Below are 18,613 nucleotides of genomic sequence, written 5' to 3'. Positions count from 1 at the left end.
CACTTATGGAGTTATTTGGAGTGGCCTTGTGAGATACTGGTCCTATCATTTCATGAAAGCTATACACATGTATTTTATACCCAGGCGTGACGAGTGCGTTACCGGCCAGGGCTTCCTATAGCTAGACTTTCCGTTCGCTGTTTGGCCTCCCACTACAGAGCATGCTTGATAACAAAATTTTGAAATCAATGGAAATGTTAGACATATGTGACCCGATTCGTCGATCGGCAATAGATGATACGACTTCATGTCGACTTGTTGAGATAGGACTTTAGGTATATATGCTAATCAGGAAGGGCTTATGTTTGTTCTTCAATCCGCCGCTTTGGTATCTAGCAAAAAAGAGTCATTTCCGCGACCCTACAATTATTCAAACCAACCTAAGTGGCTGAACCCCACCCGATGGGCCGATTTATCTCCCGACCTTCAAGTTATTGTGCGCCGCATCATATGTACTTACAAAGGGCCGAATCGTAAGCCAAAAAAAACTACAACAAAAGAGAAAGCAGGCCTAGGAAAGAAATGATTTCAAAGGAAAAAAAGCAAACACCAAGAATCACCATTAACTTCAAGGTCCCTCGCTCTTCTTCTTCTTCTTCTCCTCAACCTGCTCGATATTATCCACGGGCACCTCTGGATACTTCTCCTCGATATACTCTAGTATATCATCGCTTAGGTCACCCTGAACCACAATCTCATCCTGTCCCGCGGCCGCGCCCTTCGTCACGCTGCTCCCGCACGCAAACTTCTTGCCAAAGTCCTTCGCAACCTTCTTTAGATCTAGCCCGAACGCCTCGAGCCCAGTGACGACAATCACGTGCTTGCGCTTCGCACGCTCAACCCGCTTGAGCACAATCTTTGACGAGAGCTTCTTGGCGAGCTCGCGCTCGGCTTTCGCGGTTTCCTTGATTGCCTTCTTCTCCGCGGCCTGCTCGGCCTTTTCAGCGCGAGCAAGGGCATCCACGGTTAGGTGAGACATTGCAGCTTCGACGGCTTCTGGAAAGGTGGATAAGAAAAGAACCACAGTCAGCCCAGTGCCCCCCATAACCATAAGCCTGAGGATAGAGATAAGAACAGAATATGTGGGGGGTAGGAGTGGGGGAGGAGCCCCAACCAGTGTTGTAAACCGAGGCCACGAGGTCAGGGTGGTTCTCTTCGAGCCATTCTTTGCACTTCTTTGCGGAGCTGCCGAACTCGCAGTACTTTTTGACTCGGTGTCGAGCGTTAGCATCACGTCGATGTACTGCCTCGCAGAATCAAAGAGCTGTGTCCGTAGGATAGGTTGGGTACCTCCGGGGGTAATGTGCACACTACCACCATCACCGATGTAACTCATCAGCATTGCAAATCGGACATCAAGGGGTGGGGGGAGAGGGGAGGGAGGAATCCAAAGAAGAACTGCCAATCGAAGATCTTACCTCCGCAGTAGAGAACGATCCTAGCTTGGGGCTCCTGGGGAGCTGCTGCTCCTGCTTCTTCGTTGTTGTTATTGTCGGCCATTTCTTGATGTAACTGAAGCTGTGTGTATCAAACGGTGGTAGTGGTGGGGTTTTTCGCGGGGGACGTGTAGTCAAAAGATTGCGGCTCAACTGAGGGGTTCGTTCCTACTGGCCCATGTCACGGTCGATTCCGGTCCCGCAGTCTTGGAATTCCTTCGATCACATACCGACATATGTAACTCTCGAGTCAATGTACTACAAACCTGGACCCCATCCGCGATCAAGGTTTGTTCTTTCGGAGCTGTAAGAAACATCAGATGTTTCGCCAATTATTTCCCCAGATTTTGCTCTCTCTGTATACACGATCTACAGAAGAACCTACTCCTATATGCCCTCGGCTGTTCCTGCGCGCGCGATTGGCATGTGGCCTGTCTCAGGCCATCAACTTTTTACGCCGTTCCCCAGCACAGCTTGATACTCATCCCCATCACAGCCCCTCACTCGGAGAAATGATTCGACTTTGCGCACAGCTACAGCTTTGCTTACTCACCTTCCACCTCTTTCTTGCTGGATTCCCAAAATAATCAATGAAGAGAGGAAAAGAAAGCCCACGAGCGCAGAAACACGTCATGATCGGGACACTAGCTGGTTATAGTTAATTATGTGGGAATTGACAATTCATTTCACTCGGATCCCTCTCTCCTTCTCTCTCTCGATACTATTGTTAATGTTGCTCGTTGCTCATTGCGTGTGTGTCGTGAGCGAGCGAGTGAACAGACCACACACAGCCAGCCCAGCCCAGCACAGACAGATTAAGGGTCCGAAATCGATCTGTTTCATTTCGTGCGGTGTTTTTGCGGGGGAAATTGCATGATATCATGTCGCAATAAAACAGCAGGTCGCGTGCCCTCCCACACTCCCCCCACCCCCCGGCCCTATGTAAACTACCTAGGTACGCTCGGTCCAGGTAGGGCGCAAAAGGACATGTGTAAAGGAGAGAGGATTCGCACACGGATATCACTACTCGCGTCGGTCCGGTTTTGTGGACTCGGTCCGGTCGGCAGGGCAGGGGGATGGAAGCTAACTCTACTTTACCTTATATTACCCTGACATCCTCGGCACCGCCGCTCTGGTCTTGATCGTGGAACTCGGGCACCGTGATGCCGGAAGGGTCACGTTTCTTCGAAGCCTCCCTCGAATTTTGAAGGCTGGTACTGTTTAACCGGTCTAACCGTTTCTGGAGGCAGTCGGCGATAAGGGTGTCGGATAAGGCATCACGAACATCGACTGGCTGACTGACTGCACTCGTGGGCCCTTTTTTTGGATACGAAGGGGGGAAGAAGGGAAGGATTGAATTGTGGGGTCGAGATCTGGTGTAAAAGCTTGGACTCCCTGTGCGACTCCGGCCTGGGAATTGTGGGCCGACGACGAAGATGGATCATACCTAGCTTGGTGGTGGGCATATCGCCGTTTTGTATGCGTAGCCTGCACCGGCCAACTACAGCGCGGAGGAATGCGTTTGATCTGGGGAGGGTGTATGGGGATGAGGGGGCATTTCTGCTTTCTAGAGGTACATGTAGGTATCATGGGTAACTGGCACTCTAGGTAGAGCACTGACTATGCAACTAACTACTGCTGCAACTCGCCCCAGAGGGCGGGGAAGTCGGTCTGTCTATGTAGGTACTCCATTTTACCAGATACCAGAAACTCTCGGTTATGTAGATATGTTTTCTCCATGATGCCGCGAAGAGGGAAGTTGAGGAAGCCAAAGCAAGATACGGTCTCCCTACATAAAAGTACTCATATGCTATGCTATGCTATGCTATGTAGGATCGCCATGAGGTTGCAGTAGAAGCACCCTATTGAGGCGCATAGCATATCAGCAGCGGCGGCCCAGTATGAAAGATTTCATAAGTGCTCCAATGGCGGTGTATATGAATATCGAGCTGCAGCAACAACGACGCCGGAAATTACAAATTAGACTGCAAAGGGAGAAGTGATACCGATAGGTTTGGGTCAAAGTAGAGCAGGTAGTACTCTAGGAAAAGGATGAATTGAATTTCTTAGCGGCATGTCCGTCGAACCTACATATTGTTATCATCATCATTGACCCCTCCACGCTAGCAGAGCAGCAATGCAACGGTGCATGCTAGGCTGTATGCTGCTACTGCAACCGCAACCGTACTCTACGCACAAGGCTAAGTTACCCCTAAACCTAAACAATTTCGCAGCTGCTGCCGTGGGAGAAAGAAAGAAACGCAAGAACAACGACGTCCGGACAAACGGACAGATCGAAGAACGAGAGGAGGGTTTAACATTACGTGCTTGGTGACATTTCAGCCCTGCAGATGTGATGGCCCATGGATGTTCAATTTGTGGACCCTTCTCTTGCCACTCCTGCTGTCACTGTTGCTGTGATGGGCGACATGAACTTAGGATCTTGAAACTGCACCTATTCAAGATTCGTTCCGACAAACACCACGTTGCGTCTCTCTTCTTTCGCCTTCTTACTTGCTGCTGCAGTAGCAGGTATCTACCTACTTTAGTGGACTTCCCTCTGCAATGCCTCATGGCGGTGGTTAAAATGGTTAATAATAGTGATAATAATAATAAAACATGCTTTCTGTGGCTTCGGGTTGCTCATGTTGATAGGTGTCTACAAGGTGTGACTTCCGGCTTGTTTGCAGATACCTACAGGATACAGTAGCCGGATGTACCTCTAGTACCCTCCACCTACGTCCATGCTGGCTGGTGTGTTGTTTCCTCAAACCCCGTCGCCGGAAGGAACCCGCTCCCCAGGAGTATGTTTCCTTCGCCCCCCCCCCCCCCCCCCCCAAAAATCCCTGGGGCCGCCCCCGCAATGTTCAGAGTTTGTGGGTTACCTACTAACTAAATAGAACCATCACGGGTGAGAACAGACCTTCTGTCCGTTGGGAGTGGAGAGAAATCGACGACGAAGCATCATCGTGGTTGGGTCACCGGCCTAGCTAGCTAGCTAATTAGGGGTGAGGGACCTCAACAAAACGTGACTTCCGCCGGGGGGTGTTGCGGCAAGTTAGAGTCAAAAAAGGGCAGAAACGTAATGGGATGAACGTTGTATGGGTTTCCGTAGAACCTTCTCAAGGTACTTCGACATCACAGAGATCATCTTTTGGAGGGGGAAGGGAAAGGGATCGTCGTCGATGTGGCGTCAAACCAGAAAAGCGGGTTCCCCGGGTTTTTCTCTCTCTCTCCTCTTTCGCGCTCTTCGCAAGGCCATTCGTTGGCCTGGTTGTGTCTGAGAGCACTCAACAAAAGGTTGAGAAGGCGGTTGTTGAACCCACAGGGGTGGTACACCGTACAGGTGTTAGCTTGGCATCTATGTTGCTAATGAAAAAACTTGGGGCGGGGGTGGGGGATGGAAGTTCGGAGGAGGGGTGTAAGCCTTAAACTGGGTTGCTCTTGACATTCTTGGAATTGGGGACTTTGCAAGGCCAGAATTTGAGAGGATTCCAGGGGGCATAGAGAGAGAAAGGAGAGTAGGCAGGTACTTGGGTACATGTAGGCATCTAGGAAGCTACGAGATATACGATAGAGTGTTGCAATCTTGCGCGCCCCGGAATTAATGAAATAATAACAGCAACAGGGCAGCTCGCGATTAATTGATACTGAGTTACTTATCACTCAAGGTAGTAAGGGTGTTTTTCTTTTCCTGCGTCTGCCTGCGACAGCATATTGACGCAGTCGATATACCAATTGGAACCTTTTTTTTTCGCAGGGGAGGGGGGCATCTGAGGGGACGGTAAACGATTGGATCGTGGAAGGGGGAGACAATGATACAACAGTTACAGGGGGGTAGTAATTCCGGAAGTGAGTGATTGAACCTGAGAAAGCGGCGAACAGAAGCCCGCAGGGAAGAATCTCCGTTCGGAGTAGGTACAGTCTGTACGGCCCCGACTTGTAGGCCTATCTCCTACTCCACAGTTGTTGTTTTTTTCTTTTCTTTCTTTTCTACTACCTATTGCCGTTGGAATTCAACTGCCATCGTGGGAGGTCGTCGGTGAAAGAGTGTTTCCCTCGACTAGTTGTGTTGACATTTTCGTCTGGATTGGAATTTGATGGTTTTTTTCTTTTAAATTTTATTTTCTTATTCTCTCCTGCCTCAACTCGTAGTTTGATATTGAGAGGAGTGCTGTATCTACATACCTACACGGAGATAGCTCATATGTACACTCCATTCCTGGTGTAGATTGTTAAGATATTGACCCGTAACCGCCCGCCGCACATACGGGAAAGTCCTATCTATCTACCACCACTGTGGACCATGGTTGTGTGTCTGGCTGGTTGGCCAGCCCTATCAAGAAATGGATTGCGAGGATGCCATGCCGTCCGTTATCGCACAGTTACTCCACCTCCAAAGCCAAAATAAAGTTTTGTGCTTGCTGATCAGAAAGCTCCTTGGAGAAGGGAGTAGGAACCCGTCTACGTAGGATACCACAGCATATCTACTCTATCTGCTCTAGAGTATGTATAAAATATGCCCCATCCCCTCCAGAGAAACAAAGACAAAGGGGTAGATGTGCGTACAGGATATTCGCTAAAGTACCGGTCATCTCAACGTAATGGTGCAGTCTTTTCGGGGGGGGGGGGGGGGGGTGGAGATAGGCGTACTAGAGAAGGAATAAAGAAGGAGGGAAGATCAGTGGTGGACGTTGTTTGGCTGAGTGACCATTGGTGATGGCTTGCTCCTAGGGTCTATCCGGCCAAGTATCACAACGAATTACATGGAATTGCGAAAGAGAGACCTGTAAGTGAGTAGCTTTATGAGTGTGTATTGTATGTAGATGATACACTTGCTTAAGATATGTCATGGTAAGATTCTCTGTGGATGAGTAGAGCACTTCTACATGCCCTCGTGGTGAAGTTACTCTGGATATTCCAAAAACAACAGTTGAGGCATCCACACCCAACAACGCCTCTTGTCTTTCACCGCCCCCCCGTAACCCGTTGTCTCCAGGTGGACGAGGATCCAATCCACCCATCCACGCCCCCAATCCCTGTCCGAAACCTAGCTTTACATTTCGCTTCGGGGAGCTTTTCTTTTTTTCACTTCAGCGTTCCTTCCATGACCTGCGCCTGCATCCATAGCTGCTGCTCACTCTTTTGCTTCTTTCTTTTGGATTTCTCTCTGCTGCTGCCAACTCCTTCCCTTCCGGTTTCCGTAGCGTCGCTCTTCACCACGTCCTTTCCCACTCGTTCACTGTGCTCTTACTCTCTTTTTTTTTTAATATTTTCCTTTCTCTCACTGTCCCTTTTCTATCCCCATCAATCCTCTTCCTCTCCATTCCCACCAACCTACCCCCCTACCCTATCACTCTCACTCACATACGCCCTGTAACTAAGTAATGCTACCGCCGCTGTACAGTCTGATATTCCGCTGTTCCCCTTGCGTCGTTTCCAGTCTCGGCATTTAACCACAAACCATCTGCAACTATTACTACCAGTGGCCTGCCCCTTCGGACTCTCTGCACCTGGTCTCTTGTTCCCTCGCATAAGTGCATCATACAACAACACTCGCATCTGCTGGGAACCGGTCAAAACACCTGCTTGCCCGCCCCAAACGCCTTATACCCACCTCTACCACCACCACCACCTCGCCTTATTTTTTTTCTTCTAAAAAAAAGGGAACAGCAAAAACACTAAAGAGAGCCCCTACTCCAAGAACGTGAAGAGAATAAACGTTATCAACTACAACGTTCTTACTGCCACTTCTACCACTTCTTCCTGTTGTGTTGTCAATCAGGCAGCGGACTTGGAAAATTACACCAGACCTACAACGGTTAACCTTCTTGACTATTTCGAATTGACTTTTCAATCTATTGATTTTTTTATTACCAACGGTTGCCTTTGTCTGAGAAGTTCCCCACTACTGATCTCATCAACTGTCATCTTATCCCGCGCCCATTGTTAACCAAAGCAATCCCCCACTACCAAACCAAAAAAAGATAATCAACAATGGCCGAAGTCATGGCTGCACCTATACACTCTCTGGACGGATACTACTCATCGTCACCTCGATGTGGTTCTCCACAACCCTCATACCACAGTGTGCCCTCCTACGGTACTTCACTGCCTCGCTCGCAGTACCACAGTCACTACGACACCAGCAAACTGTCACCACCACCATCTTCAATCGCGTCGTCCTCGCCACCGCTCTCGAGCGTCTCGTACTCTCCAAGCTCTTCCGTCACTTCGTCAGTTGCAAGCAGCATTTGTTTGGATACCACCACTTCGTTTATAGATATTGATGATCAACTTTTATTCCCGGTCTACGATCAAGGAACTGGCTCCTTGTCTCCAGAGTCGGAAACGCTTTCTTCGCCAAGTATCAGTGATTACCCCACACCGACAACGACGCCCCTCGGCCATCCATTGGTTGCTGAGCCCCCGCACGTGGCTGTGGTGCCTGCCGATGACAGCGTTGTCAGGCATGAGCCATCACGTCATGTCGACTACCTGTCTCACGATTGGAAGGAGGAGGACATCTGGGCGTCGTGGAGGTACATGGTGGGCAAGAGAAAGGTGTATAGCAATGCCGCCCGGTTAGAGAATGCTTCATGGAGGACTTGGGCAAAATCGAAATTCAAGTTGAGAACGGTGTCACCAGAGACTTTGAATTGGTAAATTCAGCCGAGGTAAACTTTATATGGCATGACATTTTTGACTGACTATGGGAATATATAGGCTCAAGGATTGCGATGTCACATGGCTGTATGGACCTCTATCTACTGGAAATCAGAAATCTTCGCTGCTGGTTGATCCGCCTTCACCAACTGCTTCACCAACAGAATCACGATTAAGGACATCAGGGTCTTTCTTGGTGAAGAAACCTATTTTGAAGAAAAGAAGCATGTCTGAGGTGATGTTGCAAAGATCTTTGTCAAACTCGAGTCTGCTCAAACAGGCCGCGGCTGCAATTGAATCACAGCAATCGGGATTAAGTCGGCCCGCTATGGTCTCACGTGCAAACTCCGATTTTTCGACATATTTCCAGGACTCTAAGAGTACTAGCGCCATCAGCACTAAGGAGCTTCCTTCAGCACTTTCAACCGGTTCCCAGTCACCTTCATGTGCAAAGCATATTCACTTTAACGACCAGGTGCAGCAGTGTATTGCCGTTGACAAGGATGAGGAGGATGAAGATGAGGACGATGCCTTTGAGGTGGAGAACATTGAGGACAGTTCGTCCGATGAGGATGGTTTGATTATGATGCCGAAAAAGGGATCAAACAAACTGAATTCAAGAGGAAGCATCAGCGATCACCAGACGATCGCCATGCTGCCATCCACAACACTCAAAGCTGTTGAGGAAGTTGTAGAGGTCAAGAAGAGCGATACTTTTAGCAACATTGGCAGCTTCTTCTCATCATTTGGAGCTAGTTCAACGGAGGCCAAGGCAACGGATAAATCAGAAGGCTTGGCTGTAGTCGGTACAAAGTCATACATCTTGGAAGACGACGACGAGGATATGGCAGAACTTGATTGGGAGCCAAGTCACTCTTCGTTTGCCACTCGAAGAGATAGTGTGGCAGTTACGCAAGACCGCTTTGGATCTCGAGGTTTTGGGGCCAGCACAGCTGCTGTAGAGGATGAGGACTTTGAACTACCAAACTACACGCACGACGAGGATGAGGATGATGAAACGGCAGCAGGTCTTTTTGGACGAGCTGTTGATGCAGTCAATACTGCTAGGGACATTGCGCATGTGCTTTGGAACGTTGGTTGGAGTAGATGAACGGGGTAATTGGGGAATGGTGCGATTTGCGGGTGCGGCCGGGATTGGGTTTCGGTAGTCTTGGCCGGAAAAGCTCGGTTCCGACAAGCTTCGCGCGTACGGAGATGGAGATCTATAGCTTCCGGTTTCGGTTAATACATCAAATGGGAGGAGTTTTTTTTTCTATGGTATCTGGTCGTGGCGTTTCTACCCTTTTTTTTTTCTTTCTTCTCTTCTCCACCAAACTAGTTTCACCCACCGCCTATCTCTTTGGGGCAAAGGCAGGGCGTTTAACTGGTGTCGAATTATCATTTTTTTCGACAGCCGGATTAGCGGAATCTTTCTCTGAGACTTTTGAAAGCGGTCGGGTTGGGACTGGATGGCATAGCACATCGTACAATATTCGACAAATTTCTTTTCCTTTTCTTCATTGGATCTACAGTGCGGTTCTGGTTTTTTTGTATTTTGTTTCTTTTGTTTGGTATAGGCTGGGTTGGTTTGGCTCTCTTATATTACTGCTGTGTTTTTTTTTTTTTTTTTGTTTTCATGTAATATTCGCATTCCTTTTTTTTTTTTTTTTTTTTACCAGTCTGCTTTTATTTCTACCCACTCTATTATTTACTCTGTATCGGTGGTGGCGTGGCACTTGTTTTTTGTTTTTGTTTATTTTTTTATTGTATCGTCTCCTACAGTAGTCGGTCGGTCGGTTGGGTTTTTCTCTCGGGGCGGGGGGGTTTCTTGTTTTTTTTTTTTAAGGAAAGGGTAGTGCTTGCTGGTGGGGGGAAAGTATTATATGGCATTGGAAAACATTGTATAAAAGTTGTTTTTGACAAATCCTTTCTGACTGTATTTTTTTCTGTGTGTCGTTTTCTTTTCCTTTTCTTCCTTATATATTTCATTATTGTTTCCCTGCAAGCAGCTTATGGATTAAGCCCATTGATTGATTTGAACTGGCAGAAGGAGGGGGAGTGATTATGGGTAATACGTGGGACATGACCAATTTTCATTTTTATTTGTCTTGGGGACTGGAGAATGGGAAGGAATAGCGAATAATAATGTTGGTATATACCCCGGGGTGTTTTTTGGTCTCTCTGTGTGTGGTATGTGTTTTTATAGGGATTGAAATAAGACTGTGCAATATTATACTCTGCCCCATGCTGCGGAGTATACAGTATGCAGCGTGAATACTGTACGTGTGTGTGTGTGTGTGTGTGTGTGGCGGCCCCCACCTCCAAGCAAAACGTGCGATTTCGAATCTCGATGTCGTGAAGTCCGATGGAGAGCGTGAGAGAAGCTAGAGTAGCTGGTTGCACATCAGAACCCTGCTACCGTACCGTGGCTAGCTGGTCAAGGATCAGGATAGCAGGCTGGTAGATCTTCCGTTTGATGCGCTTCTTTACCGCTCGCTTGGGGAGTTTGAGAGTATACCCTGGGATGGGGCCTTTATTAGGAACGTCCCGATACCGTTACTGGTACCCTACTTGTGCCACTTTCCTCCGTCCTCCTCCACCCTCCTCCTCCACCCTCCTCCTTCTCTTCCGTCCTTCGGCACTGCCCGGTATTGGGGCCTGTCAACGGGGTGCTGTGGGTAGCTTGTCACTCTAGAGTGTAGCTATACTTACACCCACTGCCGTTTCTAGGTGGATGGTGAAGTACATACTCTATCCCAGGGAGACAGACAGGGGTGCTTATGACAGAGCTGCCTGCCGTGAAACCTAGAGGAGCTAGTTAGGTACTCTACTTTTGATGGATTTTACCAGCCGTCCACCACCCTTTCTACCTAGATATCCATACGACACCTACCTATTTATTTAACCCTGGGAATATCACGCATGTCCCATCGAATGGCAATCAAGCATTCTGCTGCTTGGTAAAGTAACAAGTAAGCCTCACTACGTTTGCAGGCAAAAGTGCCGTATAGAGTACGAGGAGGTATCTAGCTAGCTAGACCACCGGTAAAAACCTGTTGTTGCTGACCAGGCAGGCTAGGTGCGGGGTTAACGTTTTTCCGATACGACAGGTTCTTTGTCTCGACGCCAGTTTTAAATTTTGTTTTTTTGGTCTATTTTCCCATACACGACGTCGCGGCAAGAGTGGGTAGGTACATGTATTTGATAGAGTGAAGTTCAACGGTCGTGCATAGGCATTACCTACTCATTACCTAGGACCTAGGCGTTTCCCCCAGGTTTTCGTCCGCGGCCGTAGGTGCGCCGAAGGCCGGAGCAGAGGAGCCTACTCTAGACGTACAATGGCGGTACATGCAGACGGTGGTGATGAGCAGAAAGCTCGGATTCTGATCGAGGCCAATTACTCTACCTACTCCACCATGCAGAGGAGTTCATCTCGATATGCGTGCCCAGAGAAAAAAAAACACCGCCCAAAATAAATAAAAAGGAAAAACAAGAAACAACAGAGGTCCGTTCGCAATAAAACTCCCTCGGAGGAGAGGAGTAGATAGGGTGAAAGAGTGGAGGGGGGGGGATCACAATGCGGTCTGCCATATCTAGTTATAGATCTCGTTATATGCGTTTTCTGCAGTGCAGGTGTAAAGCATGCAGCATGGGGGTGGTCGATCAGTCAGGGAGGTCCACCCAGAAGGAAGGGCCAGGGGAGAATGTATCCCTCTGATAAGCCTCCCTGTTCTGCCGCAGCATGAGATATCACTCGGTACTCTTCTTTGATGATAAGCAATGAGGCTGCTGTCCCTTATCTACATGTAGCTGATTCCTTTATCATCATGGAAGTCTATCTCGCACATGTAATATATGCGCCCCGCGAATCTCTTTACGAAACATGGAACAAGCACAATGCATCCGAGCAATAAATCGGCATTCGAGCATCTTTCCCGGAGCTCAAATTAAATCGAAGGAGTGAGTTTTATATAGTTAGCTAGCTGGCCCTGGCATCCAGTAGATAGTGACGCTGCACACCAGATCCTCATCACTTCCACCACGGAGATGATCTTCTTCCATGTACATTATGCACCTTGGTGATGCCGTTGCGTATCTTATTGCGGTTGTGGTAATTGGATTACCGGTCAATTAGTCTGTGGATCGGGCCAGCTAGCAGCTAGCTTTGATTCAATATTTAGCGAACAATGTCATCGCGATTTGTATTGAGGCATTTTTCTTTGATGAGTCAAGCAAGCCCAGGAACTCAGGTTTATCTCCTTCATTAATCACTCGCTCATTTGTGAGGGTGCGGCCTAGATCAACCGGGGCCAGCTCGAGCTGTTTTCTGCGCCCGTAAGAAATCCAGGTATCCAATGAAGCGGTTTCGGCTACCAGGCGCGGGCCTTCCTCCTTAAAGCTTGAATATAGGCAAGTTCGAGCCTAGGTATTGTAATGGTATAGTATATATGTCGGTCTATAAATAGCCCAGGTGATATGGACCCGTCTGTGAGTAAGTGGGTGAGTGAGTTTCTATGATTGAAGTAAAGTGAGACATGCTGGCCCGAGAGCCGGATATGACGCCTTAGTTCTCGGAATGCTATATCTCACGCAGCTCAAACCTCGACAACCACGATGCCGAACGGGCCGGCCAAGTTGGGCTTATTGTGCTCTGGCCTCCGTGTTCAGGTAAATATATACCTCAACCCCCCCCCCCCCCCCCCAGCACCGCTCGCTCGCGATCGCTAGCTGGTCATGGTATCATTTCCATCTACTCGTGGGGAATATATTCCTTTGTGCTAGTGGCACTGTGGTTCTATCTCGAGGTATTTTCGCTTGAGGCCTTCACGCTCAAGGCTGTATACCATAGCCCTCATATTCGCCCTAGTCAATTTGTTTGAGCTTTAGGTAATTTCACTGGCTATTGTTAGTACCTCGGCTTCCCTAAATCGCTTATTCAGCTATGTAGCTTGAATAAAATATAATTTAATTCTTACTCCCAAAAGCCCTCAACATATCGAGACCTGCAGAAACCAAAGGCATACGGGATCAATACACAATGATAGCACTGCCATGTGTCTTGCGTGGTCCACTATTTTTTGGTTGTGGTAGTAAAGACGTGGAATTGCGGAAGCATCGTTTCTATCGACTATTAGAATGCTTGTAAACCCACCAGCCAATTGCAAGGCGATAGTCTCATTCCCTTTTATTCCCTTAACCCAATCTTAATCAGTAACGTTGGGGGTTCGACGGTATGGTTTTGATCAATATTATCTCGCCAATTGCCCTGTAATTGCGGGCCGAAACACATCATGATTTTGCGCAGAGCAGAATCTCTTATGACCTAGAGTAATAGCTCGAATATTTAGAAGCCAAATATTAGCAAATTTCCGCGGAAATCCCTGGAGGCTCGAATGGTCCACTCCACTGGCTTTTTTGCCTTAGGAGCTAAAATACCAGTCCAAAAATCTTTGCCTCGCAATTGTGTCAAGCAACCGCGGCCCGTATTTTAGATACAAGTCTGGGCGGGTTGTCCATCCAGGGGACTCCATACCATTCCAAGAGAACTTCCATGGACAGTAAAGATTCATAGGCTAATAACTACTTGCCTCATTGTACCAATAGATTCCAGATCTTGGCTTAGTTTTCGATGGCTGCCGGCGAACCAGCGAGAGTGATATCCTATGATCGATACGGGTTCGTTGGTAAGAGCCCATGCACGTGTACATAGTATTTTGAATGTAAACTGATATTATAACGGGTTTTATTGATCGGTCTAAACAATCCTAAGAGGTATCACTGGATAGAAAGTCTCCGAACAAAAAAGACCATCAAGGTAAGGGTAATGGTAGAAGTAGTGATGAAAAGCATCCAAGTCTGGAGACGAGACCACATAAGCTCTTGTCCAGGTACCATCAATTGGTCTCTACCTGCCGAATTGAAGTATTAGATGTAACTGGCCTAGTTGCCGGTACTTGGATTTTCAAGTATATATATGTATTAGTGGGTTATGATTTTACTTCCCTAGTAATTTCCGGTGAATGTCAAGATGAGCCACTCTAGAATCTTAGGTACTAAGTAACTGTTGTGTGTTCCAATGACGAGATGAAAAGGAAGATGATAATGTGTTGCTAGAGTTTCTAGCTTTATATGACGTTAGCGGGGACAGGTTGACACGCTATCTATTCCCTTCCATAAATCAACAGTTGTGATATATAGAACGGAATACCGCTTGGTATGTATCGCTCAAGGACCTCAGTATTTATGTGCGATTTGAGAATAGCCTTAGTTGACAGCTCAGTCACGTACCTAGATACTACCGGTATTATTTCGAGGCCGCAAGGCTATATGATCCTAGAGCCTAGTACTCTATATATATGATATGGTTAGCTCATATCACAGAATATCACTCGATCCAACCCTATCCCACCAGCGCTCATTACGTGGACAAGTCCATGGACTCCATTGATACAGGGTTTTCTTCTGGCTCCTGCCTTTAGAAATATGCCTTATTATTGGTCTTATACCCCGCTGATGATGTTGACCCGCCTGTTACTCTGTTGAAGGGTTTGACGAGGGTTTGGCGGGGATACTGGACTCGGGATATGATGGGGGACTCGTAGGGTCGTCCTCTAGGCTTTTACTGTCGAGACTTGATCATCCTACTACTAGGCCTTGATATCGGGGTTCGTCGATCGGATTACCGGCGATGATTTATTATGCATGATGGGCAGAGCTAGAGGGTATCTGGAGGCGTATATCGGGGGTATATGGGAGAATAAAGCACCATAATCATTTTATCAGTACGACATCATCAACTACCGATCGACTGTCGATACATAAAAGAATTAGACCGGCAGCTCCATCGACCGGCCGGGCACGTCGATTCTTTCAAATTACCCCCGCATCATTTTTCTCTTTAGATGCTCCTTTCAAACGCAGTTTTCTTGAATTCACTGCAGGATATATATGGCTGATCGTCACTGATTAGCAGTACTGTGATAGGAGGTATCATTGATCAAACCCCTCTATTATAAAAATATAAATTTAAACCTACACACACCCGGGCCCAGTGCAGTCCACTAAAATCGAGCGGCTTCATAGCTCTACTCTAATACTAATGGCCTAAAAAGCTATATTTTGCAGCTCACGCTGCATCTTAAGACTCTCAACCCGGGCCGCGCTTTCATTTCGCCTCGAATCTGATCACAACCACCGTTGATACCGGTCGACACGTCACCCCGTCTTCTCGGTGTATACAATCTCTTGAGACTATCGATAACCATACTAGTAGCACTAGTACAGCCACTCTGCAAAAGTGTTCGTGATTCCGATTTCGGAGTGAGACATTTCTCCATATGTAACCGTGGTGGACCACCGAGAACCCCCCAAGAGAAGACTTCCCCAGTGACCAATGGCGCCCAAATTAATGAAGAATAAGACTAATGACCTATCTTCTTTTTATACATAGTCACGAACCGGAGGTGGTGGAAGGATGGACCGATTAGGCGTAGCTAACGGGTGGCCGAGTGCACGCAGATGGATCTAATATAATACTAGCCATATGACAATACGAATGGGAGAATAAAAAAGGTATCCATCATACCATGCAATCAATGTTCATGAAGAAATATGGCAAAGAAAGAAGTATAAAAAAAAAAAAACCGTCGATAAAAAAGAGTGCACAAGTTCTCAATCTTAGTTCTGAAGCCGCAATTGCAATTAATTGAAACTAGAGATTCATAAGGGATCCTGAGTTAAATAGGCCACAGCACACATACTAGCCCTCCACGGATGTGCGTAGATATATATATCGATAACTATAGCTACATGCCTAAATAGAATAGTCAGATATCTCTGTCATCACGAAAGATTTCAATTGGGTGGTTAGATACCTCCTATTTTGGTGGTCCGGCGGGTTATAGCTGTCAATAGACGATTAAAGAATGGTGCTTAATTTAAGGAAGACTACATGCATGTTTTCAAATCTCCATTTTAAATGGCAAACCCTAAGCACTATGTATACCGTCATGATACATAATAGTCTTCTGTCCAAGGTCAACACCGACTCTACTCTTCCAAAATTAAAACCTCACGCGAGCAAGGAGGGCCAATTGCATTAAGCCGGCCCCGACTGTGTGTGTACGTGAATTAATATATTCATATCGATGTTTATTTCACACCATTACACTGGAACCCCACGCCTATCCGAGCCATTTAATAGGGCCGGATCTTATACACTTTCCTTTGGTTATCAGCGATTCCTTGAACTAATGACTTATGTAGTTTCATATGCGGCCGGCCGGAGGCCGCTCCTCACTAGTATATACATATACAAACAGTTACGTTACCGGCCGAAGGCCGGTGAAATAAAGAACAACGAAAAGTGTCACTGTATTGTCACTAGAGAGGTATACTACCCCTGCTCTGCCCTGCTCTGCCCTACTAAAGATGGAGGTAACATAGAAAATAATACCAAATCATAACGAGATATCACAATCACCGAACAACAGAGCAGCAACAAAAAGAAACGTGAACCTCCAATATAATAACCAAAATATTAATCTTTCTTTTTAACTGATCATGACTCACTCAAATCAATAGCTCGAGAAAAAGAAAGAATCCAAAACTCAGCCAATCAAATTAACCTTTTAAATCCACATTGCATATTTGGTATATTATCTAGAGGCACTAATTCTCATAGTCAATTAGGCCAGGACAATGATATTAATATATCAGAAGGGGGCTGAGGTCTTCTAAGGGGAATATTTTCAACCCTCCGGATGCTAGCACTAAATACGGTTATTTTAATCATTGGCATATTCGCTAGATAATATAAGTACCATGACACGGCCAGGGTTAGGGTTGAGTGGTCTTTTTTTCTTTCATTTCATAGCAGACTGGTTGTGCAAGGAGATGCGTACGTGTGGATTCTACTTCATCGGAATGCAGATTCCTCCCGTGGTCGATCATGATAGTCACGCCATGGCCAACAACGCACTATGGTAGAAAGGCTCCGGTTCATGTCTCTACGGAACTTTTTTATTGGATCGACAAGGCTTTGCCCGGCCATTAGCTTTTTTTGGTCACTGATAGTATTAAATGAAGCTGAGCTTAAGTAAGGAATCCATATATACCTTAATCTCATGTTGAACCTAACGATTCCAAAGGCAGAGAGAATGATTGACTGATTGATTTCATCCGTGTAAAAGACGGAGAATGATTTATATGGAATATATCCAAAAGCAAATTAGAGAAAAACACCAAATCGAAAAGCCACCCCAAACCCAAAGCGTAAAAATATACAAATCCCCGTATGTAGCCCAACCAATTAACTCCCGTAACAAAACAAACATAATATTATGATCAATCATCCAATGTTTCCCTCAAAACCCGTCTCAAACCCTAATCATAAACATAAAACTCGTCGAACCTCCTCTCCCCCCTACTCTCCAACACCTGCATCGCGGTCCTCGACTGCGGGACGTCTTTTCGCATGAGGAGGAGGTTCATATTGTGCTTCATTTTCGCGCCACTCGAACCAGTGACAGCAAGTGCGGTAACAAGAGGACAGAAGGCTATCATGACAGCTGCGTAGCCGGCTATTTTTGGGTTAGATTTTGTTTTTGGTTGGAAAGAGCAAAAAAAGAGTGTAGATATGTAGATACGTACGGTCAACAAGTCTCCTTAAGATGGTTGCCATTTAGGTAAAAAAGTGTGGGGTGATGATCGGTCGATTGATTAGTCGTGTCTTATACTCTGGCGTTTATATGTGTGGAGTTCAAGAGTTTGTGGATAGCTACGGCCGGAGAAGAAGAAGATATTCGGGAGGCTTATGGGGATTTTATAACAAGAGGAATACTAGCGTCGGGTGAAGACGCGTCGACATTTCGTGAATGTGGACTGTTCGACGGCCACTTGGTTGGAATCAGATCATGGTATATTGACTATATAGTAATATAATGCATTGTAGTACCGCAATCCAATAGTCTTAATACTGGAATTATAGGGTCTCCGAATCCATGATTGGCTGCCAGTAACCTTCTGCGGATAAAATCGTACAGGGGGTATGCAGAATTATCAGATGTCATTGACCAGAAGAAGTAATGATTTTGATGTCTTGTGGTTTCATAATACTTCACCCGTGTTATCCTTTTGGCGGGGGTGGGGGGGCCGGGGGTACATATGTAGCTTTCTGGAGCTCGGCGAGAAAGTTACAAAAGCGAGTGATCTGCCGTGGATACATAATGATACGATGTGCTACTCAACATTCGAATGTTAAACGGTTTCCCCACGTTTCAACCGGGTAGCTTATTAGGCTTGTGCTCGTTCTCGGATCATCATATATGTATTGGAGAGTCTGGCACGATTACTCGACGTTGGGCCACGCCTGCCTCTGTAAATAGTTCTTGGGCCTCTAATACACACAACTCGACCTGTAAAGGAAAATCTGGTGTTAATTCTTTATTATGGTGGCGACATGGCTCTCTAAGTTATTCTAAGTTGTTGAGAGCGCTACCCTTTGAGGGGAA

At 46.7% G+C, this 18,613-nt stretch overlaps 3 protein-coding genes across 3 annotated transcripts; 1 reads left to right on the top strand and 2 right to left on the bottom strand.

Annotated features, from left to right (window-relative positions):
* Positions 1-568: 568 nt before the first annotated feature.
* LAJ45_10862 (uncharacterized protein) lies at positions 569-2,070 on the bottom strand (the record flags this gene model as incomplete). The annotated part of the gene is made up of 7 exons (XM_046120377.1): positions 569-996; positions 1,115-1,202; positions 1,291-1,310; positions 1,400-1,604; positions 1,667-1,740; positions 1,822-1,884; positions 1,986-2,070. The coding sequence occupies 7 exons, from the start codon at positions 2,068-2,070 to the stop codon at positions 569-571; spliced, it is 963 nt and encodes a 320-aa protein (XP_045966386.1).
* A 5,363-nt stretch (positions 2,071-7,433) lies between these two features.
* LAJ45_10861 (uncharacterized protein) lies at positions 7,434-9,213 on the top strand (the record flags this gene model as incomplete). Its single annotated transcript, XM_046120376.1, has 2 exons — positions 7,434-8,098; positions 8,163-9,213. The coding sequence occupies 2 exons, from the start codon at positions 7,434-7,436 to the stop codon at positions 9,211-9,213; spliced, it is 1,716 nt and encodes a 571-aa protein (XP_045966385.1).
* Positions 9,214-17,486: 8,273 nt separating this feature from the next.
* LAJ45_10860 (uncharacterized protein) lies at positions 17,487-17,784 on the bottom strand (the record flags this gene model as incomplete). Its single annotated transcript, XM_046120375.1, has 2 exons — positions 17,487-17,683; positions 17,754-17,784. The coding sequence occupies 2 exons, from the start codon at positions 17,782-17,784 to the stop codon at positions 17,487-17,489; spliced, it is 228 nt and encodes a 75-aa protein (XP_045966384.1).
* Between the last annotated feature and the right edge of the window lie 829 nt (positions 17,785-18,613).

The sequence above is a fragment of the Morchella importuna genome, assembly GCF_003444635.1.
Source record: "Morchella importuna strain M04M26 chromosome Unknown Morimp01GS052, whole genome shotgun sequence".
Lineage (NCBI taxonomy): Eukaryota > Fungi > Ascomycota > Pezizomycetes > Pezizales > Morchellaceae > Morchella > Morchella importuna.
The sequence above is the reverse complement of the archived record's forward strand: the minus strand, read 5'-3'. Positions and strand labels throughout refer to the sequence as shown.